Here is a 23,741-nt window from a genome sequence, read left to right on the forward strand (position 1 = left end):
CTGACAATGACGGGTGGAGGGATTGGTGGCAGGCTGATCACATGTCCCATGATCAAATTTGCTCCTTGTACTGCCTTGTATGCAGCAGTTGGCCTAATACAGACAAAATAATATACAAGGTGGGTCACAACAAATTTTACAAATTTGGCATGATATATAAATTTATTGAGATAACTTAGAGAATTGATAGATGGGTCATTTTATAGCAAACAACCTCAAGATTGACATAGAAGTGTCAAGTTTCATTTTGGATTCATGTGACTACCATTTGTGATGTGATGAACATCCCACTGGTAATCAATTTCTTCCCACACTCATTGAAGCAAATCAGGCATAACTTGTGCAACGGCAGCATAGATTCGGTTTTTCAGGGTGGCTAAAACGTGTGGTGTGGAGGAACATACACATGGTCTTTAATGAAATCCCAGAGAGCGAAATCCAGTAGTATCAAGTCTGGGGAATGAGGTGGCCATGTTACTGGTCCTTCACAGCCAATCCACTGACCTAGGAAGCAATTATCAAGGACCATCAAACCTCTGTGAGGAAATGAAGTGGTGCACTATCTTACTGGTAGTAAACCATCCCATCTCAGACATCTTCATCAATCTGCAGTATTAAAAAGTTTTCAACCATATCCCGATAAGCAATAATCATCAACACATGTGTGACCTGGTGATTTATCATGTCATACTGAACAATCCATCTCAAGAAAGTTCTCATGCCAAGAGGAAATTGTAGGCCTGCTTGGGGGTTATTTAGCATATTTGGTGTGAAATTTATGCCGAACAGCACTTACAGAATTTGTTTCATGGAACCAAAACACACAGCGAGCACACTCTACACCAGTGACAGTAGCAGTTTTAACTGTGCGCTAAGCTGATGCTCCTTGTGGCAGAATGGGTAATGATGCACTACATGAATCAAACTTGAGGCTGTCTGCTGTAATATGACACACTCACCGATTCTGTAAGTTATATCGATAAATTTCTGTATCATTCCTAAGTTATAAAATCCTTCTTGACTCACCCTGTATTTGATGTTTTCTGACAAGAGCTCAGTCACACAGAAGCTGTTGTATTTTTCTGTTTTAAGACAGATTTGCTGCAGTTTTCCATACTACAATGTTGTCCCTCTACAATTTTTACCACCATAGTTTACTCAATTACCAAATTAGAGCCTCTAGGTGTGTCCTTGCAACCAATTCTTTCTTTTAGTCAAGTAGTGTGGTACATTTATTTCACTCTGATCTATCCATTTAAACTTCAGTATTCTTCTCAAATGATAAACCTCAAAAATTTTCATTCTCTTCTTATCTATACAGTTTATCACCCTTGTTTCATTTCAATGTAACATGATAGTCCAGACAAATAAATTCAGGGAAAAAATTCCTAAAAATTAAATTTCTTTTATAAAAACCAACACGGGTACATTTTCTAATATGTTGTGTACATATCACAGTAAAGAATTTATACCTCTACACACACATAGAAAGCACTATATCCAAAATGAAACATTTCTGTGGGCAATTAAAAATCTTGACTTAGTTTATACAAACATTATATGATACAGGCAAAGCATAATAAAATCTCTTTTTAAGCAGAAGAGTGCATCAGCTGCCACACAGACCCATAAAGCACCACATCGATAAATAAATATTTCACCACAGGCTATAGGATTGATACTAGGTAACTCAGGTTTTGTGAAAAATAATGGAACAGATTTAACTCATGTGACCTTTTTCCATTACAGTCATAATAAATGATACTACATAAGTTTTCACCTACATTTTGTTGGTAGCATATTGTGGTTTTTCCATTCGGTAGCCATTAATCAACCTCTGAAGTAATCTCTCATCTGGCTCCATGCCTGTAGTAAGAAAGCAGCTTAATTAGTTTCTATTAGATGGTAAATTCATAAAAAATAAAGTACTAATTTTGTTCACCTGGGTATGGTGTCGTTGCCAAAGAAAAGAGCTCCCACAGAGTCACACCATAGGACCACACATCTGATTGTGTTGAAAATATGCGGTCCTTTATGGCTTCTATAGCCATCCATTTAAATGGCAGTGGTCCCTAAAAGTTAACAATTTGTTTATAAAATATTTTATGATAATTTGAAAAGAGGAATACTTAAAGTGGAGGCAAACACATTCGCCACACAATATGGAGACATGGTTATGAAATAAGCAATACGGAGCCAAAGAGAGTTTAAATGACAAAAGATATTCTTAATTAGTGATGATGTCACATATGATTATGTCTCAGATTAATATATTTATATTTCTAATCAGTGGTCCACAGCTCTAGCTTGGTACAATTATATCAGTATGCAAACCACTTTAATTAGGTATAGGATTAATATAAAATATTTATTTAGTTTTAGTGATTATTGTTTTTCAGCTGCCAATATGAAAGACTGTCATGTAATTGGCATGTCAAATTTATCGAACTTTCTTTACCTACATGCTTTCACCTTGTTAACAACTGATCCTTAATCATGACTGATAGACAACTATATTGTTTCCACATAGAGTGGTCAACTATAACATACAACATGGAAATTTCATTACTCAAGCTACACAGATGGTATATGACATGAGATGAAAGGTGAGCAAGAGGCAGCAAAATCATTTGGCTAATTTCATGTGCTAAGAATAGGGAAGCTAGCAAGTTACACAATGATGAGCAGAAACTTCATGGCCACTGCACATCACAAGACTACATGCCACCTAGTGGTGTTGTGCACTTGTGTCATGGTAAGGAAACTGTAAGTGCACAGCAGAGATGAGTGGGGAATTATTTTAGTGTTGATATGGGCTGCAAATGAGGCAATTCCCTGACATAAGCAGCTTTGGGAAAGGGATGATTGTTATGCCTGGCATTTGGTAGCAACAATCTTGGAAGCTGTAAAGCTTGTTAGCATGCTGCTCTCATGAACATATATGGAAAAATAGCTGCAGGATCGTGAACCTATGAATAGGTGACAAGGTGTTGGATGTCCACCTCTCATGTCAGAACTTGGATGTTAGGCTTCCCCACTCTGTAATACAGGATAGAAGGCAATCTGTGGCAGATCTGATGACAGAGTACAGTGCTGGTGCAGACACAAGTGTGTCAGAACACACTGTTCAGTGCACACTGCTGAACAGGGGCCTCAGCAGCAGATCTCCCATATTTGTCCCCATGTTGAGTCAGCTACATCATTAATTATGATTGCAATGGGGAATAATGGACCATGAATCAGTGTGTGCCACCTTCTTGGATGAATGGTGTTTGTTATTACAACATGTTGTTGGTCATGTCCAAATACACCATCGTTCAGATATGGCTGCTCAAAACATTCACTGTGGCATATATATGGGCCTGACGGGGCACATCTGGGATGATGTCAGGCATCAGCTACAGGGGACATTCACTTCAGCTTCCATCAGATTTGGGATAGTAATTGAAGGCATCATGATAACAGTGGACTATTTGATGTCACTATGTTGTAGAATTCTGTAATATATTTTATGCACACATTTTATGACATTTTTGGAGACTGAAAATCTCCTTCTCTAGGAATCAATATGGATTCCAAAAACAATGATCGTGTGGAATAAAACTTGCTCTGTTTGTCCACAAACCCAGAAAGCAGTGAATACCAGAACCTAGGTTAATCCATACTCCTTGATTTCTGCAAGGCTTTTGATAGAGTTCTGCCCTGCCACCTAACAAACAAAATATCAGCCGAGCTGGGTGATTGGACTGAAGAGTAAGAACAAAACAACACATCTCATTCTCAGTAGAGAGAATACAAAAAGATGGTTACTGTCAGAAGTTCCATGAGATTCCTTGCACAGGATGTTGTTATACATGGAGAAGTCACAATACTAGACAACTGCAGTGAAACGCAGAAAGAACTACAGAGAATAAACACTTGGTGCAGGGATTGGCAGTTGGCCCTCAACATTAACAAATGTAACATGAGGTGTGTAAATAAACAGAAAACCCATTATTGAATGATTACTTGATTATGTAACAGTCACTGGAACCTGAGGCACCCATAAAAATATTGAGGAATATGCATACAGAAATATTTAAAGTGGTTCAAATGGTTCTGAGCATTATGGGACTAAACTGCTGAGGTCATCAGTCCCCTAGAACTTAGAACTACTTAAACCTAACTAACCTAGGGACATCACACACATCCATGCCCGAGGCAGGATTCAAACCTGCGACCGTAGCAGTCGCGTGGCTCCAGACTGTAGCACCTAGAACCACTCGGCCACTCCGGCCGGCTAATTTAAAGTGGAATTAACACATAAAAGAAATTGAAAGTAAGACAGCTGACAGACAGAATCTTTGGAAGGAGCTTCAGGAAGTTTAGTCCATCCATAAAGGAGGTAGTTTATGAAATCCTCATCTGACTGATGGTAGAATATTACTTGTTTGTTTGGAATCAGTTAGTGAAAGGATTGATGGAAAAAAACAGAGAAGCTCCAAAGAAGAGAACTGCTGTGGAGATGCTCAGCCTTTTCCAGTGGCAGACTCTGCAAGCGAGGCATTTTCCATTATGGTGAGCTTTACTGTTAAAATTCTGAGAGCATTTGTTCCTGGGAGAGTCGACCAATATATTGCTTCCTCCTATGTATTTCTTGAGGAAATACCACAGATATAACCTTACATGGAACCTTACCAACTGTTTGTCCTTCCTGTGACCACTACACACTGGAAAAGGGAGGGGGAGTGATAATGGTATACAAAGTAACTTCTCCAACACAGACACACAGAAAAGCAGTTTGTGGAGTATAAATGTAGATGCAGACCACCTGCATCCCTTCATGTTTAGTGCCTTCCCCCAAAAGCAATAACATCTTGCAGTAGGATGATCTGTACAGTAGGATAACAAGCTGGTTGTTTGAGGTGAATTACAGTGATATCACATAACGTTTTGGCCAACAAGTTCACCTGATCTGAAACTGATGGCACACATTTGGCACTTACTCTGCACCCACAAAGCACCAGCTTGTACCTAATGGGAATTACATGACCTGTGCTTCGACTTCTGGTCCCACATGCCTCCAGAAACCTACCAAGGGCTTGTCACATCTGTATGATGCAGAGTCGCTGCAGTGCTGCCTTCCAAAGGTAGACCAACATTCTATTAAGCAGGTGGTCATAATGTTTTCCTCATTAATGTGTATTCTGTAGCTCACATTCTTGATAAACATTATGATTGGAAACATGTTAATTGAACCACAGGCATACAGACTCAGTAAGAATAATTACATTTTAAGACTATTGAAAGGACTGTAATCAACAGCTTGTTCATACTCAAGAATTAATCTGTGGTACAAACACAGTTGTGAGGGAGAAAGAGACTCATTTTCTTTTAAAGCCATTATTTTATTTTCACAGGTAGGTGCCAAAATAAGAACATCAGAAAACAGAATATCTAAAATAATGATGAACCATATGGAGCATATGCACTATACCATTAGAGAAACCAAGAAAGAGGCTGAGTGACAAGAAAATTGGTTTGTAACATCCGATAGAGACAAGTAGTTAGAGGAGGCAAGAGTTGAAAGCCTAACATCTGAGCATGGACATCCACAGAAATTTACCCAAGAGTGGATAAGATTCTAAAATTGCCATTATTTAGTTTGAAAAAGTGTTACACTTGAAGAACTAAATTTGACAAAAAGTACACCAAAATTATTGTATCTTAACCACTTAATACTGTTTTGGAGGTACATAAGTCCCACACCCAAAAGGTAAGCATATTTCATTAGAGTATGTAAAATGTATCCAATGAGCTACAGAATAAAGCTAGAAAATACTCACAAAAATAGTTTTACCCATAAACCAATAAGATGAGGTCAACACTGAAAATTAAAAATTGAAAACAGAAAAAATCAAAATGAGCAAAAAAAATCTTGCCCATTTCAATGAAAAATTCCATTTATTAATACTCAACAATGTGGAGAAGAAGTAAATAACATCTAACAATTGGTTATTCAAGGTTGACCACCCCCTCCCTTTTTTTTGTGCAACCCACACTCACCATCTGACCAAATGAATCCGGAAACCCCCCACCAACATCCCCAAATTGGTGAGTAGAACCAAATTCTAACAGTCTAGGGCTCAACAAATGAGGTCCTTGTCTCCCAGTATGACACATCTTGCTGCAGTCACGCCCACTGGGTAGCAGAATTTTTATTTCTGTGACTGTATGTTTCTCTGTGTTGCAGGCTGTAGGGATCAAAAAGAATACAACATTTTTCTTTTTTGTAATTCATACATTTTTCCAATATTCTAGTGGATAAAATCATATTTTTCTCTTTCCATCTGATCTCTTTGGATCCACACATGAAGTGTATATGATCACATCAACAGTACAGAACAGCCATTTTCTTCGGTCTACTGCTACAACTGTTCTGCTGTGTGTATGAATATGGTTTTAGAAAGTAGCCACAGATCTTGTTTGTGTACCAATGCGGAGTAAATCACTGTTGCGTCTAAGTTGTACAGTGAGAGAGGGACAGTACATTGGCACCAATAAGCCACATATGTGGCTTGTAAAGCCATGCAAAACTCATGCACGTGGGCATAGGCTATGACATTGTAGTGTGGGCAGACATGATGCTCTTTCCTATGCCTTGGAATGTGTAGCTATCCACCATATTTCCTTAGATGTATGGAAGGGGCCACTCAGCTGTTTGGTCTCAACCACTGGATGCTAGCCCACTTGAAAGTGATTGGGACCAAACCACAGGGACAGCAAGTGACGGGGAACAGCTGCTGCTGACCCAGTATGCCACATGGTTTCATTACTCTAATACCAACCTATAACCAACAGAGTGGGCACTGAATCTTTCCTGGAATGATTACAACCAAGATCTCAAATTGGATCCTTCTCCTCCTTCTCTTGAATTCTCATTGCAGGAATTACTCACTTCCTTCATTGCTTTTTGATTTTTCCTAAGGATTATCACTGAAACCTCAAACATTACTCAAGATAAGTTCCAAGGTATCCATAACCTGGAGGTAGACCACTCTGCCATCAACCAGACATTGGTTATGCTACTGTTGTAGTAGACCATCAGAATATGTGACAGAGGTCCAATGTCAGCTCTCAGGCACCTTGATATACAAAACCATTCCTAATGGCCCCATTTCTTGCATCCAGAATGAGATGCAGAAAGTCCTGAAAACCCTAAGACGAAGCTCCCACAGAACAAATCTCATCACAGGTTAACTGAAACCTCCAAACCATCACATAGAGTCTCTTGCCCAATTTTTGCCTTGTCTTTTACAGATGCCAACCTCTTCCCAGAACACCTCAAATCCATTCTCACCCCTCTCCCACCTGGACACCTGGAATTAACTCTTGATGAGACACTGCATTACACCAATATCCCCAAACACATGATTTCTTAGCCTTAAGACAATATACCTCCCAACAGCCACCTGAAAGTCTTCCTAAAAGCTTGTTTACTGTCAGCCAATACAATTTCATCCTCACCCATAACTACTGCATCTTTGAGGGCCAGGTCTATAATAAAATCAGGGGGAATGCTGTGAGAACCAAAAGAGCTTCGTAGTACACTAACTCTTCTGTGGGCCACATGGCACAGGCACACCTCAAGATCCAAAAGTTTGACCCCCTGGCTTGGTACAGATACACTGTTGACATTTTTGTGGTCTGGACTCATGGTGAAGAACTGCTCCAGTTCTAGCAACAGCTTAACTCTTTTTATGTACTGAAATTCATCTAGTCATTCTCCAAATCAAAAGCTACCTTCTTTGACCTCCATCTCACTGAAGCCCACAACGAACCTCAGCTCATATAATACCAACCAACAAGCAACAATACATACACTTTGACAGCTAAACTCATCTGCTCCACCAACGGTTTGCTCGATACTTACACCAGCAACCTCTGCCAAACTTTTCTCTGCCGCAACTACCCCACACACCAGTTTGCAAAAAAAATCTCCCATGAAGTATCCTCCTACTCTGACTAATAAAGCTCTTCCAAAAATGTCAGAAGCACTGCTTTTGTCACCCAGCATCCCACAGTCTTTGAATGCCTCGACATATTTCTCTGCCAAGCTACAACTTCCTCAAGTCAAACCCTGACATGAGATTCTCTCTCCCTTGTATCCTACCTATCCTACCCTCTGTCATAAGCCATCACCCTCCTAATCTTTGTAACATCCTAGTCAAACAATATGAGATCCTCAAACCATTATACCTACCTGTAATCATTCCTGCTGTAAAACCTGACATGTGAACAATCCCGATACCACCTGCTTTAGTATCATTATTGGTAAATACTACCTACGATATCAAAGGCAGAGAAGCATGTGAAATAATGCATCCTGTTTATCAAGTAATTTGTGTCTACTGCAGATGGTTTTATATAGGAATAACCACCACTAAACCTGTCAGTTACATCATGTGGGCTATTTGGATGCTCCCTCCTGACATTAGTTTTCATGAACTCTGGAGGGAGGAACATATATATAAACTTTTTATTAATTTTTTCTCACTATTTCTTCATTTTCATTATGCATTTACTTTTTCATCTTTGTTATCCCCCTCTCCCTTTCTTCTTTAATCTACCTTAATTTCACTGTTCATTTCTCTTCCTCTTATTCTCCATGTTTTATTCCTCGTCATCTCCATACTGAAGCTGGCACAGTGCTTACCACTGTACTATCTTTGACCTCCTACCCTCTTTGTACAACACCCCTGCCCCTTTTTTAATTTTTGTCTCCAATCATCCAAAAAACAGATGAGTCCTTCTCATCCTAGACTCTGAGGGACTTGTCCTTCCCTTGTAATGTTCCCCAACCTAATACTCTCTCCTCCTCAAGGAAGGAACTATTGGTTCAAAAAGGTAGAATAGTGTATGTATTTTACTGTGTCTATAAGTAGTATCGTAATACCATGTCCGAAAAGTAAGCCTGGCCAGCAATTCTGTGTCATTTCTCCCTCCCTGCCCCTGCACCCCAAATACTGCCTGACCTCTGGCAGCAACCTGTTAGAGACTATAATATATAACTCCATTCTGAATCGTAGACACAGATGTGGAGGCCATATGGAAATTACTTTTACATCTAGTATTGTAGTCAGTTCCACAGTTACTACCAAGTTCACTATTATTTTTAATCACATATACTACTGGACAGCAAACATATTGCCACAAGAATCTAAGAATCCCCTATGTCCCTTAAAAAGCTTTTCTGTGGGATGTTCAGTTAACTAGTTCCTATAATACTTTTACTACACTTGGCTAGAAAATAATCTTTCCAGGACATTACTGAGTTGAAGCAGAAAAATATGCAAGCAATCCTGTTTGCAGACCAGCAAAATAATAAAAAGATTCTAGGAGCTGGACTCATTGACTGATGAAAAAGAATATCACTACTTTGGCTGAAATGCCTAAAAAGTCATAAGAGCTGCTGGTTTTCAGCAAGATAACATTTTTATGCTCTCTTTAAGAGTTCAGTTTTCAAAACTGACTATTGCTTGGGGAGTACACACTGCTTGCTTAAGAAAATCTAGTAAGTCCATTTTCAGTGGTGCTGTTGGTTTCTTTTTTCAGTTAAACACAAAGGCACATCAGTTAAGGATTTTAGTTATCATTTGGAAAGAGCAGGGTTCAAATCTCTACCTGACTATGTGGTCTCCATTTTTCCATGATTTCCCTAAATCATTTCAATCGAAACACAGATTAGCTTCTGTGAAAATGTCATAACCAGTTTTTGTCTCTGTAATAGGGAATCTGAACTTGGATTCCATTTCTAATTATCTCATCTTGACTTAAACCTTAATTTCATTTCTCTGCTATGTGAAACCCAATTAAAAATAATCATGAAAAGGTTAATAGCATTAACAGCTTATCTTTCAATCCAATATAGTTTAATAGTGTAATGGTGTTCACTTTGAAGTGTTGACTTACACTACTCTTCTTTTTGTATATGTTGGAACGATACATATTCTTTGCCAAACCAAAATCACAGATCTTCACAACATTCCCGTCGGCCAGTAGAATGTTTCGAGCTGCCAGGTCTCCATGTAACACCTACAAAAAAGGCAACAAAGAAGCTAACACGAAAAATGTTCAAGAAATGTATGTTGGTATAAACTTCCTATTACAAAAAAATTGATTTACCTTTCTCTGAGCTAAGTAATCCATTCCATTAGCTATTTGGTATGACCAGCATACAAGGTCATGCGTACATACTGGATTCACTTTACCAGCATCATCACACTTATAATAATAGCACCATTCTTGTGGTCTGCTGCCACCACTCACTGAATAACAAAGAATATGTAAGATACGAATAAAACATAAATTTCCATCAGCTCATTTCAACATCAAACAATGGGAAAACATATAATTTTTCTATCGTTCTGTCCTAGGCAGTCCTAGGCAGTTAGGATTCAACAAAGTCTACAAGGAACCAGGAGCATAATGAGAGCAGTATCACAGTTAATATATGTTTTCTAATGTAATCCACTTCCCTATCATTAGATGATCATATTTGTGTTTAGTTGTTTCTTAAAATCCAACTGACAACATTATTTTTTCATCTGTCACCTGTTCACTTGGACAGATACCATCTGCCTTCAGCTCACTTTCATTGCAGTCATTATTCTACCTCAGACTCTTGTCTCATCACTGCTCCATTAGTTTGTCTTTCTGTTTCTCCTAGTAATTCCCAACATACATCTCTACATTGCTTGCAGAGAAACTCTTAGTTTTCTAATAGTTTTTCCCACTGAAAGTCCACAAATCACTGTTATAAATCAAAATTAGTAAGGCACAAACATTGTAAAGTCACTGTTGGAGACACAAATGGAAGTTTGATTTTGAAAATCCTATTTATTTTACCAAATGTGTTACATGGCATTTTCCCTCTTCTATTTATTTATTTTGTATTCCATCCATTCATTTTTTCAACTGTCCTAAATACAATAATTATGTATTGAATGTGTATGACTTCACTGTTAATTTGTACTGTTTTCTTTAGGATATATTAGAGATACATTACATTAGTCTTCAAGTAATTGCTTTTTGGGCTCACTTTAACTTGGTCTGTTAGGTACTTTACACTTTTTGTTGAAGTTTATCTGAATGAGGAATAAATAACACAGTGTCCTGAGGATAGCTTCCTCATGTAGAGGAAGTGTGGTGTTGTGCTTCATGATTTACATTGCTTTCAGTGGGACAAACTAACGCATCACTGTTAATTTTTGGCACACTAGTGTAGAAGATGCCACAAAGAAGCATGATAATTTGTGTATATAATATGACTTCTGGTATTTAGTTTGTGCACAAAAGTGATCATAATCTCGAAAATCTAAATCCCATTTTACATAGAAATTCAACATACTTTTCTTGTTGTTTATCCATCACATTTCTTTCATTGTATCACAACTCTTGTATCTGCCATGATATACTGTGTATTTTCATATGTAGTATGCAATGAAAACTGCATTCTGTACTAATATTATCAGTTGTAATCAAATTTGTGCTTTATACAATTTTGGCAATAGTATCCTTGTTCAGAGATTCAGTCCCTTAATTTAATTTATATCTATGTGAACAAAAGTATATTTTCGGAAGTTTATAAGTGCCTGGCATAATGTATTTCATAGAAAATTGACAGTTAAAAATGCAGACATATATTCAATGTATTTCAGCGGGAGTATCTGATTTGGGAAATTGTTTCCAATTAAATCACAGTGTAGGTATTCAAGGGATTAAATTCATACTTCTACCTTTTTCCCACATGTTGATGTCTTTGTTCTACAGAAGTTTTTGAAAATGTACAACTGAAACCCAAACAAGGTTCTTCCTAAGTTGACTACTGTGGCACAATAACGTATTCTACACATATTATAATTGTACATTGTGTTAAATTTAGTTTGCCTTTCGACATCAGTATTTATTGTCTGCATTTGTCATAAATTTATGGTTTTTGCAATGTTGTTACTGAGAATAAATTTAAAAAACCTGAGATTTTATCCCAGTTTCTCTGTTTTCATAACAGAAAATCACTTTCTTTGTTGTTAATAACCTAAGTTTCTAAAGGGAACCCGTGTTCCCTGTAGCATAACATATCCAGAAATTAAAAAAGAATAAGCATGTTGAGTTTAAAGTTCCTTGCTTTCTTTTGTGTACAACACAGCACCACCCACAGACCAGCTTTGACACAAGATGAAAGCAACTGGAAATTGCTGTGACTGCTGTCAAGTGATTGAAAGATGCTTTGAGTAGTTCGTCAAGAGGATTATAAGGAGATATGTGCCAAAGTTGCCACAATTACCTCAAGTACTATCCTCTCCCTTGTATACTATCTTTTGCACAGGACATAAATGACTTACTAACACTTGTATAAGTGATTGTGAGTGGCATGCCAGTGGTAGGTCTAGCAGCTCTACACACAGGAGGCAGGGGCCAGGGAAAACTCAGAGTATTTTCTTCCCTCTAACCAATAAGTTTGAGGTGCTGTCCCCCCTTGAATATGAACCAATGAAACACACTTCCCACAATTCAAAACATACTGGTCCCTTTTCTGGCAGAATGTAATGCAAAAGAGGAAATTCTCTTAACTGTCAATGATTCGACTGTACTATTTAAATCTCCTTAGGGAAGTGAAAGCAACGTGGTTCATGGTGTGGGTTGCTGTAGTCATGTCCTAGTTCATGAACCATGGGCAACGTATGAGTGGCCAAGTAAGTGGTCCCGACAGTCGGGATACCAGTTACTTTGGAATGAGGCTGGGCATCTCGGACATATTCTGAGTCGTGGTCACCTTTGTGCTCATACGGCAAAGACTACCATATCCACCGGTTAGTCCCTCAACCGTTAGGGTTTAAACCCGATGGGACTCGGGGCAAGTAAGGCTAGCAACCTGCTTCCCTGGTACTTTAAATATGATGCTGGCAACAATCAGAGCAAAATGCCTCGGAACTTTGGAGGTGACGGAGTCCCACCTCTAACTGACAAACCAGGGACTCCTAAGATAAGACTTGGCAAACAAATGGTAATGAGATGGGGAGCTATTAATATCAATGGGGGATACTCTGGGAAGAAGGTAGAGCTGGCAGAGGCTGCAAGTAAGATGGGGCTGGACGTTTTAGCTGTTAGTGACATTCAGGTAACGGGTGAGAAAGAAGAGGAAGTGGGAGAATACAAGGTCTACCTGTGAGGAGTCAAAGCAGGAATTGCACAATAGGGTGTAGGGCTTTACATCAGGAAAGAAATGGAACCCAGCGTAGTTGCAATAAGGTATGTAAACAAACGACTGATGTGGATAGATTTGACAGTGTCTAGCAAGAAAATTAGGATTGTGTCAGTATATTCACATTGTGAAGGGACAGATCAAGATAAGATGGATAGGTTTTATGAGGCACTCAATGATGCAGTTGTTAGAGCAGAGGACAAGGACAGTGTTCTGCTCATGGGTGATTTTAACGCCAGGATTGGAAATCGAACAGAAGGGTATGAAAAGGTTATGGGTAAATTTGGAGAGGATATGGAGGCCAACAGGAACGGGAAACAACTCTTGGATTTCTGTGCCAGTATGGGCTTAGTAATCACAAACTCCTTTTTTAAACATAAGAACATTCACCGGTATACTTGGGAAGGCAGGGGAACCAGATCTGTCATTGACTACATAATAACAGATCAGGAATTCAGGAAGGCTGTGAGGGACACACGTGTATTCAGGGGATTCTTTGATGACACTGATCATTATTTAATCTGCAGTGAAATTGGGATTGTGAGGCCCAAAGTGCAGGAGGTCAGGTCCATATGTAGGAGGATAAGAGTAGAGAAACTTCAGGATAAGGAAATCAGTCACAAGTACATAACAGCAATCTCAGAAAGGTACCAGTTAGCTGAATGTAGTCAATTGCAGTCATTGGAAAAGGAATGGACAAGGTACAGGGACACAGTACTAGAAGTGGTTAAAGAATGTCTTGGAGCAGTAGTGTGTAAAAGTAGGATGAAGCAAACAGCTTGGTGGAATGACACAGTGAAGGCAGCCTGTAAAAGGAAAAAGAAGGCGTATCAAAAATGGCTACATACTAGAACTCAGGTAGACAGAGAAAGCTATGTTGAAGAAAGAAACAAAGCCAAACAGATAATTGCAGCATCCAATGACTGCAATTGACTACATTCAGCTAACTGGTACCTTTCTGAGATTGCTGTTATGTACTTGTGACTGATTATAAACACAAAATCAAATAGGGGTAATGCAGGAGTAGGTTTAATAATGAATAGGAAAATAGGAATGCGGGTAAGCTACTACAAACAGCATAGTGAACGCATTATTGTGGCCAAGATAGACACGAAGCCCACACCTACTACAGTAGTACAAGTTTATATGCTAACTAGCTCTGCAGATGATGAAGAAATTGAAGAAATGTATAATGAAATAAAAGAAATTATTCAGATTGTGAAGGGAGACGAAAATTTAATAGTCATGGGTGACTGGAATTCGAGTGTAGGAAAAGGGAGAGAAGGAAACATTGTAGGTGAATATGGATTGGGGGACAGAAATGAAAGAGGAAGCCGCCTGGTAGAATTTTGCACAGAGCACAACATAATCATAACTAACACTTGGTTTAAGAATCATGAAAGAAGGTTGTATACATGGAAGAACCCTGGAGATACTAAAAGGTATCAGATAGATTATATAATGGTAAGACAGAGATTTAGAAACCAGGTTTTAAATTGTAAGACATTTCCAGGGGCAGATGTGGACTCTGACCACAATCTGTTGGTTATGACCTGTAGATTAAAACTGAAGAAACTGCAAAAAGGTGGGAATTTAAGGAGATGGGACCTGGATAAACTAAAAGAACCAGAGGTTGTACAGAGATTCAGGGAGAGCATAAGGGAGCAATTGACAGGAATGGGGGAAATAAATACAGTAGAAGAAGAATGGGTAGCTTTGAGGGATGAAGTAGTGAAGGCAGCAGAGGATCAAGTAGGTAAAAAGACGAGGGCTAGTAGAAATCCTTGGGTAACAGAAGAAATATTGAATTTAATTGATGAAAGGAGAAAATATAAAAATGCATTAAGTGAAACAGGCAAAAAGGAATACAAACGTCTCAAAAATGAGATCGACAGGAAGTGCAAAATGGCTAAGCAGGGATGGCTAGAGGACAAATGTAAGGATGTAGAGGCCTATCTCACTAGGGGTAAGATAGATACCGCCTACAGGAAAATTAAAGAGACCTTTGGAGATAAGAGAACGACTTGTATGAATATCAAGAGCTCAGATGGAAACCCAGTTCTAAGCAAAGAAGGGAAAGCAGAAAGGTGGAAGGAGTATATAGAGGGTCTATACAAGGGCGATGTACTTGAGGACAATATTATGGAAATGGAAGAGGATGTAGATGAAGATGAAATGGGAGATACGATACTGCGTGAAGAGTTTGACAGAGCACTGAAAGACCTGAGTCGAAACAAGGCCCCCGGAGTAGACAATATTCCATTGGAACTACTGACGGCCGTGGGAGAGCCAGTCCTGACAAAACTCTACCATCTGGTGAGCAAGATGTATGAAACAGGCGAAATACCCTCAGACTTCAAGAAGAATATAATAATTCCAATCCCAAAGAAAGCAGGTGTTGACAGATGTGAAAATTACCGAACTATCAGCTTAATAAGTCACAGCTGCAAAATACTAACACGAATTCTTTACAGACGAATGGAAAAACTAGTAGAAGCCAACCTCGGGAAAGATCAGTTTGGATTCCGTAGAAACACTGGAACACGTGAGGCAATACTGACCTTACGACTTATCTTAGAAGAAAGATTAAGGAAAGGCAAACCTACGTTTCTAGCATTTGTAGACTTAGAGAAAGCTTTTGACAATGTTGCCTGGAATACTCTCTTTCAAATTCTAAAGGTGGCAGGGGTAAAATACAGGGAGCGAAAGGCTATTTACAATTTGTACAGAAACCAGATGGCAGTTATAAGAATCGAGGGACATGAAAGGGAAGCAGTGGTTGGGAAGGGAGTAAGACAAGGTTGTAGCCTCTCCCCGATGTTGTTCAATCTGTATATTGAGCAAGCAGTAAAGGACACAAAAGAAAAATTCGGGGTAGGTATTAAAATTCATGGAGAAGAAATAAAAACTTTGAGGTTCGCCGATGACATTGTAATTCTGTCAGAGACAGCAAAGGACTTGGAAGAGCAGTTGAATGGAATGGACAGTGTCTTGAAAGGAGGATATAAGATGAACATCAACAAAAGCAAAACAAGGATAATGGAATGTAGTCTAATTAAGTCGGGTGATGCTGAGGGAATTAGATTAGGAAATGAGGCACTTAAAGTAGTAAAGGAGTTTTGCTATTTGGGGAGCAAAATAACTGATGATGGTCGAAGTAGAGAGGATATAAAATGTAGGCTGGCAATGGCAAGGAAAGCGTTTCTGAAGAAGAGAAATTTGTTAACATCCAGTATTGATTTAAGTGTCAGGAAGTCATTTCTGAAAGTATTCGTATGGAGTGTAGCCATGTATGGAAGTGAAACATGGACGATAAATAGTTTGGACAAGAAGAGAATAGAAGCTTTCGAAATGTGGTGCTACAGAAGAATGCTGAAGATTAGATGGGTAGATCACATAACTAATGAGGAGGTATTGAATAGGATTGGGGAGGAGAGATGTTTGTGGCACAACTTGACCAGAAGAAGGGATCGGTTGGTAGGACATGTTCTGAGGCATCAAGGGATCACCAATTTAGTATTGGAGGGCAGCGTGGAGGGTAAAAATCGTAGAGGGAGACCAAGAGATGAATACACTAAGCAGATTCAGAAGGATGTAGGTTGCAGTAGGTACTGGGAGATGAAAAAGCTTGCACAGGATAGAGTAGCATGGAGAGCTGCATCAAACCAGTCTCAGGACTGAAGACCACAACAACAACAACAAGAAGAAATCTTGGGAAGACTTTGGAAACAGGTTGGAGACTATGGGTCAAGCTACTGGTAAACCATTCTGGAGTGTAATTAGCAGTCTTCGAAAAGGAGGTAAGAAGGAAATGACAAGTATTTTGGACAGGTCAGGAAAACTGCTGGTGAATCCTGTGAATGCCTTGGGCAGATGAAGGGAATATTTTGAAGAGTTGCTCAATGTAGGTGAAAATACGATCAGTAATGTTTCAGATTTCGAGGTATAATGGGATAGGAATGATGATGGAAATAGGATCACATTTGAGGAAGTGGAGAAAATGGTCAATAGATTGCAGTGCAATAAAGCAGCTGGGGTGGATGAAATTAAGTCGGAACTCATCAAATACAGCGAATGCCAGGTCTTAAATGGCTACACAGGATAATTGAAATGACCTGGGAGTCGGGACAGGTTCCATCAGACTGGACAAAAGCAGTAATCACACCAATCTTTAAACATGGAAACAGAAAAGATTGTAACAACTACAGAGGTATCTATTTAGTCAGCGTTGTGGGTAAAATCTTCTCAGGTATTGTTGAAAGGAAAGTGTGAGTATTAGTTGAGGACCAATTGGATGAAAATCAGTGTGGGTTTAGGCCTCTTAGAGGTTGTCAGGACCAGATCTCTAGCTTATGGCAAATAATCGAGAAGTGTTATGAGTGGAACAGAGAATTGTATCTATGCTTTATAGATCTAGAAAAGGCATATGACCGGGTTCCTAGGAGGAAGTTATTGTCTGTTCTACAAGATTATGGAATAGGAGGCAAACTTTTGCAAGCAATTAAAGGTCTTTACATGGATAGTCAGGCAGCAGTTAGAGTTGACGGTAAATTGAGTTCATGGTTCAGAGTAGTTTCGGGGGTAAGACAAGGCTGCAACCTGTCTTTACTGTTGTTCATATTATTTATGGATCATATGTTGAAAACAATAGACTGGCTGGGTGAGATTAAGATATGTGAACACAAAATAAGCAGTCTTGCATATGCGGATGACTTAGTTGTGATGGCAGATTCAATTGAAAGTTTGCAAAGTAATATTTCAGAGCTAGATCAGAAATGTAAGGGCTATGGTATGAAGATTAGCATCTCCAAAACGAAAGTAATGTCAGTGGGAAAGAAATATAAACAGATTGAGTGCCAAATAGGAGGAACAAAGTTAGAACAAGTGGACGGTTTCAAGTACTTAGGATGCATATTCTCACAGGATGGCAACATAGTGAAAGAACTGGAAGTGAGGTGTAGCAAAGCTAATGCAGTGAGCGCTCAGCTACGATCTACTCTCTTCTGCAAGAAGGAAGTCAGTACCAAGACTAAGTTATCTGTGCACCGTTCAATATTTTGACCAACTTTGTTGTATGGGAGCGAAAGCTGGATGGATTCAGGTCACCTTAACAACAAAGTTGAGGTTACGGATATGAAAGTAGCTAGGATGATTGCAGGTACTAGTAGATGGGAACAATGGCAGGAGGGTGTCCACAATGAGGAAATCAAAGAAAAACTGGGAATGAACTCTATAGATGCAGCAGTCAGGGCGAACAGGCTTAGATGGTGGGGTCATGTTACACGCATGGGAGATGCAAGGTTACTCAAGAGACTCATGGATTCAGCAGCAGAGGGTAGGAGGAGTCGGGGCAGACCAAGGAGAAGGTACTTGGATTCAGTTAAGAATGATTATGAAGTAATAGGTTTAACATCAGAAGAGGCACCAATGTTAGCACTGAATAGGGGATCGTGGAGGAATTTTATAAGGGGCTGTGCTCCAGACTGAACGCTGAAAGGCATAATCAGTCTTAAATGATGATGATGAATATGAAATGAAAGCAACAGATAGCAAAGACCATCTTGTGCTCAATTTCATGCATGTAGGTCTCATTCAATATGTGGAAGTTATTGCTCAGTGGCTATTGAGAGAAAAAGATGGACCAGTTGCACATTGTGACATCATTTGGAATGAATGATGCCTGTCATCTGGGCTCCAATGTCATAGGCAGATAAGCTGACTCTCCATACAGCCAAGATACTGATAGCTGTATTGTATTATTATGGTAGTGTAATTTATTAGGGCAAGATTGAAGGAAAAGCTGCCTACAGATGAGACTATTAAAATACTAGTGACCAGTAGCCAAAGCACTAAAATCCTAGAGACTGAAAAAAATTGTAGGTGATCCAAAAGTAACATTAGGTACCACAAATTAGCTATACCACAAAACTGATAGCAGTGAGTTTTTTGCGATAAATCAAAAAGATAGGTGAACAGGAAAATGGCAGTAGTGTGTTCATCATAACAGACAACAAACTCACTTTCATCAAGATAGAAATAGAAGCTGCATGTGAGATTGTTTGGGGAAGACTGTGTATCAAGAGAGAAAACTGCTGTTCACTAGCATGTATGTTTCATAATCATTGTCACATCATTGGAGGATACTTTAATCATCCAACCATCAACTGGGAAAATTACAGTTTCGCAAGTGATGGTCATGACAAGACATCCTAAGAGACATTAGTAAATGCCTTCTCTGAAAACTATCTAGAACAGGCAGTTCAGTAGAACAGTAATGTGGAAATACAGTGTAACTAATGGTAACAATTAGACCTCTCTGTGGATGTCCAAATTGAAACTGATGGCAGTGACCATAAGGCAGTTGTAGGAACAATGATTTCCAAAGTACAAAAGCCAACAGAACAAGTAGATGGGTTTAGATATTCAGTAAACTAGATAAAGAGGTGGAAGTGTCATATCTCAAACAGGAACTTGAAGTACTGAGCACTGGGCAGTAACATGTACAGGAACTATGTCTCAAGCAGAATAGATGACCAAATACTGGATAACACTATGCAATAGGAGGAACCTTCCATGGTATACAATCCCTGCAACAAAACTTCTGCTGTAATCACTGCATAAAATGTGTAAAACGAAGCATATGGTTAGAGCTAGAGACCTGCTAAACAAAACAATTTTGATCATCAAAATGGAGATGTGTGGAGCCTTCAATGACTACCACAGAAGAATCTTCCCAAAGGACCCCAACAAAACCCAAAGAAATCCAAGTCAGTGGCACCAAAATCAGTGCGCAGAGAGTCATGGATGATATAGGAACTGAAATTGAGGATACCAAAGCAAAACCCTAATTGCTGATGTCTATTCTAATGTTCTTTTACAAAGTAAAATCCTAGAGCACTGCCCCAGTTTAATTCACTAATGCAAAAATGAGCAATGCAGATATTAGTGTCAGTGGCATTGAGAAACAGATGCAATAGTTGCAACTGAAAAGAGCTCCACAACATAGAGGAATCTCTAAGAAATTCTCTACGGAAACTGTAGATCCCTCAAACAAAAGACAATGCCAAGCAGCTGCAAGAAATATGAGTAATACCAGTCGGAATGAAAGTTAGCAGAAGTGATCAATCACATTACCCTCTGACGTCTGTCACATAAATTTGCTGTATAATCTTAGAACATATTCTGAGACCACACATAAAAGGTATCTTGAACAGGATGACCTCATCCAAGTAAATGAATATGGATTTGGAAAACATATGAGGATTTGTCACATAACATCCTGAAAGATAAGTGTCATGACAGCCAAGTAGGTGGAATATTTCTTGACTTCCAAAAAAACCATTTGACTCAGTCTTACACCAAGGCTTGTAAACAAAAGTATGATCAAACAAACAAAAATATATATATAAGGAATAGGTTCACAGATATGCAAGTGGCTCGAGGTCTTCTTAAGTTATAGAACCCAGTATGTTGTCGTCAATGGCGAATGTTCATCAGGGACTATGGTACCATCAAAACTAAAACTCTCCATAATAAAGCCACTTCACAAAAAGGATAGCTCTGCTGACATAAATAATTATAGGCCAGTGTCATTATTGCCAGGTTTTTCTAAAGTAATTGAAAGAGTAATGTATGAAAGGCTAGATGACTTCCTGAATAAAAATAAAATACTGAATAATGCTCAAAATGGGTTTAGAAAGAACAGACCCACAGAAATGGCAGTCTTCCAATTCATGAAAATGGTCCTAAATGCCTTGGACAAAAATGAATTAAGGGACGGGATATTCTTAAATTTATATAAAACATTTCATCTACTAAGCCATGACTTATTGCTTATGAAACTAGAATCTTATGGGGCCCAGGGACTCACCTTCAAATGGTTCAAGCCTTATCTCTCCGATAGACTACAGAAAGTACAAATATGTCATGAAGGCAAAGAGTATCTTTCAGATTAAAAAAAAATTAGTTCTGGAGTGCCCCAGGGTTCTGTGTTAGGCCCTCTTTTATTCCTTGTGTTATAAATGATTTGTCAAACCATCTGACAGTTGCAGAAATGGTGATGTTCACTGATGACACTAGCATTTTCATAAAAGGATACACCAAAGATAATCTATAGCAGAGTGTCTCTAGGACAATAAATGAGACAGGAAAATGGTTTAGCGATAGTGCTTTGATCATAAATAAGGATAAAATGGTATTGATGAATTTCAGTAATATTAAAAGTAAAGTTAGAAGAACAGCAAAAGCTGAGTTAGGAAACTATGTTATTGCACAAGCTCCATACACAAAATTCCAAGGTATATGGATGGATGAGCACTTGAAATGGGAAAAAAATCTAGAAGTTTTGACTAAAAAAACTAAGTAAATGCTGCTATGTGCTAAGAATGCTTCGAGACTGTTGCAACACTGAATCATTGCTGTGTACCTATTATGCTTTTATGAACAGTCTGCTTAGACATGGTGTGATCTTCTGGGGAAATACAGGTATGGCACAACAAGCTTTCAAACTTCCAAAAAGGTCTATTAGAATAATGAAAGGGGTTCCCTGTAAAGTGCCAAGCAGGGAAATATTTAAAGAATTAAAAATAATGTCTCTTCCTAGCTTGTACATCTATGAATGGGTCAGCTTTCTGAAAACTCACCAGGAATTTTCAGCATTAAATAATCAGATTCATAACATGAGACAAGGAACAGAGATGATTTTCACAGACACCCACAAAGGAGCACTCTACCAAAAAAATATAAACTACCAGCCTAAAATACTTTTTAGTGCATTGTCTGCTACAATACAGAAAATTAAAAGTATTTGATAAATTAAAGGTAGATTTTAAACAATTTTTACTAACACATAGTTTTTATAACATTGAAGAATATCTGAATATGGAAAAGTAATACTATTTATATATACTGATATAAAATATTTGTATTTATTATCCAAGTTTTTGAAACAAATTAAATATAAGGAATTATATTGTAATTGACAACATCCATACAATGTATATTGCTAACAGGTCAAGAAAGAGATTGAATTGAATTGAATCAGGAGTGTCCCAGAGAAGTGTGTTGTTGTTGTTGTTGTTGTTGTTGTGGTCTTCAGTCCAGAGACTGGTTTGATGCAGCTCTCCATGCTACTCTATCCTGTACAAAGTTCTTCATCTCCCAGTTCGTACTGCAACCTACATCCTTCTGAATCTGTTTAGTGTATTCATCTCTTGGTCTCCCTCTACGATTTTTACCGTCCATACTGCCCTCCAATACTAAATTGGTGATCCCTTGATGCCTCAGAATATGCCCTAGCAACCAATCCCTTCGTCTAGTCAACTTAAGCCACAAATTTCTTTTCTCTCCAATTTTATTCGATACCTCCCCATTAGTTATGTGATCTACCCATCTAATCTTCAGCATTCTTGTGTAGCACCACTTTTCGAAAGCTTCTATTCTCTTCTTGTCTAAACTTTTTATCGTCCATGTTTCACTTCCATACATGGCTACACTCCATACAAATACTTTCAGAAACGACTTCCTGACACTTAAATCTACACTCGATATTAACAAATTTCTCTTCTTCAGAAATGCTTTCCTTGCCATTGCCAGTCTACATTTTATATCCTCTCTACTTCGACCATCATCAGTTATTTTGCTCCCCAAATAGCAAAACTCCTTTGCTACTATAAGTGTCTCATTTCCTAATCTAATTCCCACAGCATCACCCGATTTAATTCAACTACATTCCATTATTCTCATTTTGCTTTTGTTGATGTTCATCTTATATCCTCATTTCAAGACCATGTCCATTCCATTCAGGTGCTCTTCCAGGTCCTTTTCTGTCTCTGACAGAATTACAATGTCATCAGCAAACCTCAAAGTTTTTATTTCTTCTCCATGGATTTAATTCCTACTCCATATTTTTCTTTTGTTTCTTTTACTGCTTGCTCAATATACAGATTGAATAACATCGGGGAGAGGCTACAACCCTGTCTCATTCCCTTCCCAACCACTGCTTCCCTTTCAGGCCCCTCCACTCTTATAACTGCCATCTGGTTTCTGTACAAATTGTAAATAGCCTTTTGGTCCCTGTATTTTACCCTGCCACCTTCAGAATTTGAAAGAGAGTATTCCAGTCAACATTGTCAAAAGCTTTCTCTAAGTCTACAAATGCTAGAAACATAGGTTTGCATTTCCTTAATCTATTTTCTAAGATAAGTTATAGGGCCAGTATTGCCTCACATGTTCCAACATTTCTACAGAATCCAAAATGATCTTCCCCGAGATTGGCTTCTACCAGTTTTTCCATTCGTCTGTAAAGAATTCATGTTAGTATTTTGCAGCAGTGGCTTACTAAACTAATAGTTCAGTAATTTTCACTTCTGTCAACACTTGCTTTCTTTGGGATTGGAATTATTATATTCTTCTTGAAGTCTGAGGGTATTTTGCCTGTCTCATACAGCTTGCTCACCAGATGATAGAGTTTTGTCAGGACTGGCTCTCCCAAGGCTGT

The 23,741-nt window shown here is 38.5% G+C and overlaps 1 protein-coding gene across 2 annotated transcripts in view; it reads right to left on the minus strand.

The window, feature by feature from the left end:
• The window catches only part of LOC124804951 (mast/stem cell growth factor receptor kita-like), a 315,287-nt gene that overhangs the window by 19,959 nt on the left and 271,587 nt on the right, over positions 1–23,741 (minus strand). For both annotated transcript variants that reach the window (XM_047265338.1, XM_047265337.1), the window contains exons 16-19: positions 10,165–10,307; positions 9,952–10,074; positions 1,943–2,072; positions 1,785–1,866 (exon numbers count right to left, since the gene is read on the minus strand). In XM_047265338.1, coding sequence (XP_047121294.1) covers positions 1,785–1,866; positions 1,943–2,072; positions 9,952–10,074; positions 10,165–10,307 — 478 coding nt within the window. The remainder of the gene's footprint in view (positions 1–1,784; positions 1,867–1,942; positions 2,073–9,951; positions 10,075–10,164; positions 10,308–23,741) is intronic.

Source organism: Schistocerca piceifrons, chromosome 7, assembly GCF_021461385.2.
Source record: "Schistocerca piceifrons isolate TAMUIC-IGC-003096 chromosome 7, iqSchPice1.1, whole genome shotgun sequence".
Classification (NCBI taxonomy): domain Eukaryota; kingdom Metazoa; phylum Arthropoda; class Insecta; order Orthoptera; family Acrididae; genus Schistocerca; species Schistocerca piceifrons.